The 8887-nt window shown below is 28.9% G+C and overlaps 2 protein-coding genes across 3 annotated transcripts in view; one reads left to right on the plus strand and one right to left on the minus strand.

The window, feature by feature from the left end:
* The window catches only part of LOC106677919 (troponin C, isoallergen Bla g 6.0101), a 4070-nt gene extending 1307 nt beyond the window's left edge, over positions 1-2763 (minus strand). The window contains exons 1-5 of the mRNA XM_014416137.3: positions 2642-2763; positions 2539-2569; positions 2305-2448; positions 579-701; positions 309-440 (exon numbers count right to left, since the gene is read on the minus strand). Coding sequence (XP_014271623.1) covers positions 309-440; positions 579-701; positions 2305-2448; positions 2539-2569; positions 2642-2644 — 433 coding nt within the window. The 5' untranslated portion in view covers positions 2645-2763. The remainder of the gene's footprint in view (positions 1-308; positions 441-578; positions 702-2304; positions 2449-2538; positions 2570-2641) is intronic.
* Positions 2764-5187: 2424 nt separating this feature from the next.
* Positions 5188-8887, plus strand: part of LOC106677884 (uncharacterized) — a gene marked incomplete at its 3' end in the record, with an annotated part of 16644 nt that continues 12944 nt past the window's right edge. Inside the window, 1 exon segment of one of the 2 annotated variants that reach the window (XM_014416070.2) lies at positions 5188-5267. In XM_014416070.2, the coding sequence (XP_014271556.1) occupies positions 5237-5267 (31 nt within the window). In that variant the 5' untranslated portion in view covers positions 5188-5236. 2 annotated transcript variants of the gene reach the window in all.

Raw genomic sequence — 8887 nt, forward strand, 5'->3', positions numbered from 1 at the left:
AAAGTATCAGTTTGTAACTGTCTATTCATTAATGTTAGCTTTCAAAAGTATCAGTTTGTAACTGTCTATTCATTAATGTTAGCTTTCAAAAGCAAATATAGTTTGCTTTCCCAGACCATTTAAAGACTTCATTTAAATCTTAATGAGAAATATGGAATTTGGAGTTTTATAATGAATCTAATCGAATTAGTCATGCAGGAAAAAATTATGCAATGATCCTCTGAAGATTTCAGATTTGAATATAGATGCATTAAAACAAATCTTCTATCATATTCATTCTGTTTTTCAATTTAAGATAGATAACTCACCTTCAAAGTCAACTGTTCCAGAGCCATCAGCATCAATCTCATCAATCATTTGATCAAGTTCATAATCCGGAATAGTATCATCAAGTTCAGCTAGAATTTCTCGCATTACTTCGGTGGTGATATAGCCATTTCCTGAAGAAAAATTAAATTTCAAATTTTTAACTTAGGATTATCCACATTATTTTTTTTATTTAAGCGATTGAAATTTTAATATATCTGTTTCCTTTTTTTCATTAGCAATAAATTTTATTAAGTACATAAAGTATTTACCTTCCTTATCGTAAAGCCTGAATGCTTCCCTAAGTTCTTGTTGCATTTGTTCTGGATTTTCTTCTTCTGCCATGTACCGGGAAGAGAGTTCAGAAAAGGAATCAAAGTCTATTTCTCCACTACCTAAGAGTAATAATTAGAATGAATAAATTATAATTTTAGTTTTTATAGCATTTAGATAAAAAAATTATATTAAAAATTTGAAAGGAAATTATAGGTTATATATATTATAGGTTAAATCATGTGTCACAAAAGTGTTCGATAACATCGATAAGGTCACAAATTCACTGTGATCTGGCTATGACAGCAATATCATCTGCATAGGCTAGAGTTTGGATTGATTAGTTGAGGATCTTTACATTTCTTTGCACACCGGAGTCCTTTATCAACTTCTCAAGCGCTAAGTTGAACATCTAGAGTGTCTGGTTATCTCCTTCTAAAATAACGTCATAATCCTACTATCAATAGCTCTATAAGATAGATCAGTTTAAGAAGTATATTGATTCCTCCCATGCCCTGATACAACCTCTCTCAAATAATGTTGTTATATGTAAAGAAAGATGATGTGTTGTGTTTACCAAAAAGATAATACTAAAACATTGGAAGAATACAAGACCAATGATCTATTATTTTAAATTTTAATAAATACATGCAACACCGTCCAGAACATCAAATTATTCTAATTATATCCCAAAATTTTGGATATGCAGCCCAAATAGTAATTCTCATTGTTATAAGTTACAAAAATTGCTTTGTCGAAGTATGGCATCTAAAAATAGAATTATTGGCCCAAGTGACTTTCATTTTCATTTGACCTAAATAGCTTCAACTTAATCACATTAGCTATTCTTCTATTCTAATTAATAAAAATTATGGAACGTTTTTTAAATGATTATTTTACAACTTCCTACCAAACAGTTCACTCAGAATTGTTGCATGGTGAATAAACTGTTATTGTAAATATACAGATGTATCTATTTATTACTAGTTCAGGACTTCTTTGATACAATATATTATCAAATAAAGTTGATAATTTGTATTGTATCCAATTATTCTTGATGGCTTAATTTCTATGCCAGTATTATATTTTATAGGACGTTCTGAATACCTAATATTCACACTTCTTTATCTATAACTTTTTGAAGTACATTATCCATTAATCTAAAATTTGCATATAAGTTATTTGATATACATTTCTGCATAACAGCAATCATTAATGGAATGTTTTTTTAGTTCAACTCATAAAAATAATTTTACATTTCGACCAACGTTGGTCCCTAATAAGTATTTTTTTTTACAATTAATAATCATTACAATCTATTATAGAAATTAGTTAAAAATTCCTTCAATGAATATTTATTCATATTTTTATTATTATTTACTCTTATTTTTTTTTATATCTTGTATTTATTAAGTTTATTTCATAATATTTGTTATATTAGTTACTAAAAGTTATAAAAGCTTGATTTGTAATATTTCGCTTTCTTTAATTTTTTAGATCTTATTTTAAGAATTAATTGGTATGAGAAGTGTAAAAGTTTAATTATTAAAAAAAAACTTCCAATTGAATGTAATATTGAAGCAGATAAATTAACATGAGAAATGAAAACTGTCTATAAGGAAAAATTGTATTAAAAAAATATTTTTATCATCCTAAATTATTCCATAGTTTTGATAAGAAACTATGCTGTGGAAAAAATACAGGAAAATTAGATAAACTACTTACCCCATGGATCAAATTCCCTGATCAGTGTATTAATTGTTTCTTGAGTCTGACGAATACCCATCATTTCAAGAATTGTACTCAGCTCATTTGTTGGTATTGTATTTTTTCCTTCGATCTCAAAAGCACCAAAGGCTTTTTTCAATACTAAAATTTAAAAAAAAATCATAATTAAATAGTATGCAATGTATTATTTATTACATACCAACAAATATTTATAATGAAAAACTAACTTACGGTTCACTTGACTTTTTGATAATGTCACCGACTGAAAAATGAAAACAAACATTAATAATATTCATAGCAAAATATAAAAAAAAAAAATTATTTTCTTTCTTACCATTTTTAAGCTGTGGCAATAAATTAAGATGAGATGTTCTTAAAGGTTGGCTTGAATGAATAGTGATTGTCCCCCTCCATGTCAAATGTCATTACAACTATTTTTAAACGTATTTGAAGCAATAGTAATCTAGTGTTCTAATTTTGAGTTTAATTATAAACACATCTGACGATTGAACCAGTGAAGCTTTTAATACATCTCCCGAACAGAACAGGATTGTTGATGATTGAACCCTCTATCAACTTAACATATTTGATTTTTCAAAAAAATGTAGATATTGAATTTGGTATGAAAACAAACTCTTTTTATATTTTAAACAAAATTACAACACATTGAACATAAATTTTTGCATAAAAAAGATTAGTTATTTTGCCTAAAACTAATAAATGTCACAATACACATATTTGAGTCTTATAAAGCCAAATGGGTGAAACTCCATATTTTATTTTATTTTTTTAAAATCGGTTTACAACTGGAAATAAATCCTGAATACAAAAAACTCTATTGATATAGAAATAGTGTTGTAACTGCTAGGTCCCCATATGGCTACACTGATGGTGGAATAATTTTATACAGACTGAAGTACTGTCCCTCTGTTGATAACCAAAGTGGTGTATCTATATCTGCTATCTGGGAATGAAATTATTCCAATTTATACCAGTATTCTGGCATTTTACATTTTACTGATTGTATATTCCACTTAACATTGTTAGTTTTGCTAGTTTTAATAGCACAGGAACAGCATCTTAGCACACCAAAAGGGGAGTCCATAGTATTTCCATCACTGATATCGATAAAAATGGCAATACATTCTCTTAATCTATTTCTACTTGGGTAAAAAAAAAAATTATCAATATATTTTCATGCTTCGATGATTGTGATGACAATATCAAAAAATATCTGAATCAATTGTCAGATTTTTTTTTACTGTTGTCATAACAACCATGGAAACATAAAAGCATTTATTCTTCTCTAATTTAATTATCAAATTCTTTCATACATAATAATAAAAGAGGGTTAATTAACTCAAATAGACAACAATAAGAAACATTATAGGAAGATTGTTTTCCCAATTTGATATCTAAGCCATGTCAGATAACTTCAATCAGAAGACCAACTTAAATACAACATTAAACATTTTTTATAACAAGTTTATTCTAGAGAGACGTTTTCATAGTTACCCGAAACCACTGTTTAATAGTATTCCTAATATATTTCTCACTTATGTTTACTTGTTCATATTTTTTATATCTCAAATTTGTAAATTTTAAACTATAAACTAAATAATAAAATGAATAAATATTGGCATACACATACACTTATATGTGTATAATTTGAAAAATTTAGTTCAATCATAAAATTTATGAAACAAAAATCAAAATTGTTCCAAAACAAGTAAAACATACAATTTTGTGCAGAATTAAAATTGAAGAAACCCCCAAAACGTGCATTTTAGATCATTTATTTCTGAAGCCATGGTTAGAATAGGGTAGTAACTTGTAAATAAACTCTCTTCCCCCCCCCCTTATATGTCAGAAATAACCAGGAAGGGGGTCATAAAGAAAAAACAAAAGCGATTTAAACTGCTCCCAATTGTACAAATCCAGACCTGAATAAACAAATTAGAACCGAAAATATATAAAATAAAACGGTTGAAAAGTTTTTCTTTTTTATCATGGAATAAAATCTAAAAGATATTGATGTGGGTCAGAAGGATGGAAACTTTGCCAGCAGTTATATTAACGTTAAAGTTAATTAATTAATTAAAGTTTCAACAGAATAAATATTCAATTTATCTCAATACAAAGATAAGTATTTCACTAAGACCTTCAAGTACCCAAGGTAGAAAAAGGTAGTACTCAATTTGAACTATGTTTTTCCTTCATATAGTGCATTTACTTATTCAAATCTACTTGTGTTTTATAGGAATCAGAAAAAAAAAGCAGAATTATTCGCACATTTAAACAAATTGTAATATAATGTTTAAATAAGTAAATGCAAGCATTAATTAACGATAGGTATCTTAATCTGAAAAGTTGTAACTAATATCGTGTACATACCAAGTTGCTATCCTTGTCCATATATTTAATTTCACAACACTCAAATACCAGTTACTGGCTTGTCAAAGCTGAATTAATTTTTTCAACTTCTTTGCTTTGAAAGACGTTTTAAAAAAACAGAAAATCTCCGTTTATTTTCGTTCTGTTAATTTATTTTAACAAAAACAAATTTAACAACATGGTAATTGTAGTTAGAAATCAATACGCTTAGTGGTCCGATTTCAATGATTTTTGTTTTGAAGGGAATTTAATTATATTTTAAGTCATTATAATAATGTTTATCATCAAAAATATATAAAATCTGGGTTATTATAACTTATTATTATACAAGAAAATCTTCTTAATCGACTCATTAAGTTTGAATTAAAAATCAGCATTATTTGTCTTGAAATACTGATTTTATTTTAAAAGTTTCAAACGTAAATATTACGTAGTAAAATAATTCATATTTTAAAGCACAACTAATTTAATTATTTTGTTGTTTTAGCGGTTACGTGAAGTTAGTGTCGAGTTCGGCAGTGGAAAATGTCGATAGATGATCAAGAAGTCAGGACGCCACAGCAAAAGTTGGTTGAAGTATTTTTTTATTTCCTTTTTGACAAGTATCCAGATAATGCATTGCTCCCAGCCATCAGCTGAGCCACGGCCTGGTACAAAATAATAATGCAGATCACCAACTTCTCTCTTAATATTTCATTTCAAAATAATTATTTATGCAAAATGTTTTTGGCATCACTTGTAGAGCTTGAACTATGTTTTATTTACAACGAGTACTGCTGATTAGCGTGTATGTACCAAGCTTTCCGGTATTGTTCATCTTCGCGGGTAATTGTCGGGGATCAGGGCTTTCGATAAAATGGTTTTACGTTATACTAGGGGTATTCATGATGTTGTGTTAAATGTTAAATGTTTTACCATGTTAAATGTTATAACTATAAGATTGTGAGCAGCCCTATTTGAAGTCACGTTACGTTAAATGCATAAGAGCCCCTAGCGGATTTTCTCAGCAACTTGTTGTATAAGCCTTTATGTTTATAACCTTCCTTCCAGACCATCATGTTATTGTTTACTTCAGTTTTGATTTAAGTAATTAATTACAACATGCCTAGAGTGAGTGAAAAGTGGAATTTGTGTGAAAGTTTAGCTTATGAAATGAAATGAAAAAATAACTTTATTCTGGGACATATGTCCCCTAAGAATAATTACGTGGTTCATATAGTGAGATTTTTATCTGGCGAGCGTTTACAAATTTTCAGATAGTAGAATGAAATTACATTGTTTTTTTTACTGTTTTTTTTTCTCAAATGTATCATCAAAATTATCCATTCTGGTTTAATAACAGGGATATGAATACCACAAACACAGGAAAGAACTGAGCTATCACAACAAAAATGGCGGCGATCTCAACTGGTCTATTGCGTGACGTCATTCTCCATTTAACAGACCAAGTAACGGACTCTCAGCCATGTTAAATGTTATTTCGTTTTACCACGGTAAAAGAAGGCAATTTTTTTTCGATTTAACATGAGTTTTTCCATTTAACACGCTTAAACCAACATCTTAAACATGTTAAACCAAAGATCATGAATACCCCTAGTAGGGGTATAGAGCGCTTGTGCATTGTCGCGCTAGTCCTTCGACTAGTTCTTTAGTTAATCATTAAGGACTTTCGATTGCTAACAAGTTATTATTTTTCCTTCGATATTGAATTTTGGGTCATAGGCATACCTAGACCATTTGGAGCCCATGACATATTCCTTTTTGAGGCCCAGTTTTCTCCGAGTTATCTTATAACACCATAACTGTTGATAAACTGTATAAAACTTTGAATAAAATTAATTTTAAAATCATAAATAATCAAAACTAAAAAAATACATAAAAATGATGTTTTCCCCACTATCGTCATTGCATTTGGTAAGGTTGATTTGTCGCGGCAATTGACTTTCAAGGGGTATACATATGACAGTTAAACGTGACAGTTAGTCCACTGACATTAATTGTACTATCAACTATCACGCCAAATCCAGTTCTTCGATGATGTCGCGACATTAAACTGTCATGGCAGTAAATGCTGCCATGACTGTAACTATTAAACAGTTACGCCATGGAATTGGCTGCGACTTTTGTCGCTATAACAGAAACTGTACGATTGTTCACTGTCAAGGCGTACACATCTGAAAGTTAACGTCACAGTTGCTTAATTGGATAATTTGTACTATCAACTGTTACCCCAGAGCTAATGCGACAGAACAATCATAGATAGCTACAGTTATATCAATTCTCCAAGAGCGGGTTGTCAATTTAATTCAAAATTAAAATATGTACCTCTACAACCCATGAAGGGTTACTAGTTCAGCACTTAGTAAGGAAGTACTGATACTAAACCAGTGGTTGTGCAAGGGGGTGATTTGGTCAGAATCACGCTCGATCGGGTTTTCAGTTATACTTCGTAAATATATTTCATGCTCATAGTAATAGTGCATATTTGAATCGATAATAGCGAAAACAAATCTTTAGAAAAGCTTTTGATATTGCGTTATCGTATATCAAATCTTTGCCGTACGCTATGGTCCTATTGTCGAAAGACAGCCACGACGCACTTCACAATTAAGGTTTTGTCATCACCTACGCTCGGACGTTAGTTAGTTATTCAGAAATTAAGGCGTACAACCTACCGGTCATCAATGTTAATATTTTATTCAACTATACATTTAATCTATAATTATATATATGAAAAAAAATATAATAATAATAATATATATAAATTAAACAAATAATAAAACAGACAACGAAAAAATAAATAAATACAAAAAGGAAAATATATATCTATGTATATATGTTTCCCCATTTCGCAAGGCTTCTGATAGATTCAAAAGTATACCCAGTTCATTTATTCTTCTTGTGTAAAAACACAATCTTCGAAGATATGATTTATTGTTATTCTTTTATTAAATTTTGGCATCTGAGTGGATCCTCCTTTGTAATTATGTGTACTCCCGGACGTGATAGATTAATTGTACATAATAATTGTGAAAAGCTGCAGCACTAAAATATAACTAGACATATCATAGATATAAGATAAAAACAATCAAAATCGAAGAATCGTTCAAAAGAACCGATTCACAAGGAGTGAGTTGTCGAAAATTAGTTCAGGTAAACGATTTAAACTTTATTTTAATTAAGTAATTAAAACTGTTTTAATTTTACATACGAGCAGATAGATAAATAAATCTGGATCAAAGCAGGATAAATAAGAATAAATAGATTATTCTGAAAAGGAAAACTATTTATTCTTACATATTTAAGAAAACATCAATGTTCTATTATTTTATGAGCAGCACGAATTGTGAATGCGTATATTTCTAAGTGTAAGTCATCGTAATATACAATAATTTTATCTTTTGCATGAGTTTGGCATGAAAATATATCCTGCCTTTACTCAGTGTTTTTGTGAACTTGTATATTAGCACGTTTTATTGAGTTAAATTGTTTATTTTAAATACACTTTAAGCTTAAATTACTCGTAAGGCGAAATAAATGTTTGCCTATAACTACGTGAGATTGTGCTCGAACTGCTCTCAATCATTAGCATATACTTTGCTGGTCGTCAAATATTCACAACTGTTAAGAAATAGTCTTCCCACAAACGGAATAAAAGCACTTTTTCCACAGATCTCTTCAAGTCCGTTTATAAATTATTTTAATATGAATTTTTGTATAATCATGTTGCGTACGCTTGTGTATTATATAGTTCTGAGCTTGTACCTCGCCACTGTATATGCAGGTAAATAATTTCATTTTAATCTAATATATGAAAATACATATTTGTTTATTTGTATCTTATGCATTGCCATACCGCTAATCCGATTCTGATGGGGTTTATTGCTAAATGGTCACGATTTTCCCGAGAAGTTTATTACGTTATTACGTCAGTATTTTTAAATATTATTAAGTAAGCATTTTTTAATATTATTAAGTAAGTTTTTTTAATATTATTAAGTAAGCATTTTTGAATATTATTAATTCAGTACTTTCTTATTCTGAGGAATAACAAAAAAATATTACTGATATGTTTTTATTCACTAAAAATTAAAAAACATGATGTAAATTTAAATAAAGTAGTTGAACAAAATTATTTTTAGAAAAATAATACTATTAATTAAAATAATTAATTGTGTAGTTTTGT

Source organism: Halyomorpha halys, unplaced genomic scaffold (genome assembly GCF_000696795.3).
Source record: "Halyomorpha halys isolate HHAL.00 unplaced genomic scaffold, Hhal_1.1 Scaffold111.1, whole genome shotgun sequence".
Taxonomy (NCBI): domain Eukaryota; kingdom Metazoa; phylum Arthropoda; class Insecta; order Hemiptera; family Pentatomidae; genus Halyomorpha; species Halyomorpha halys.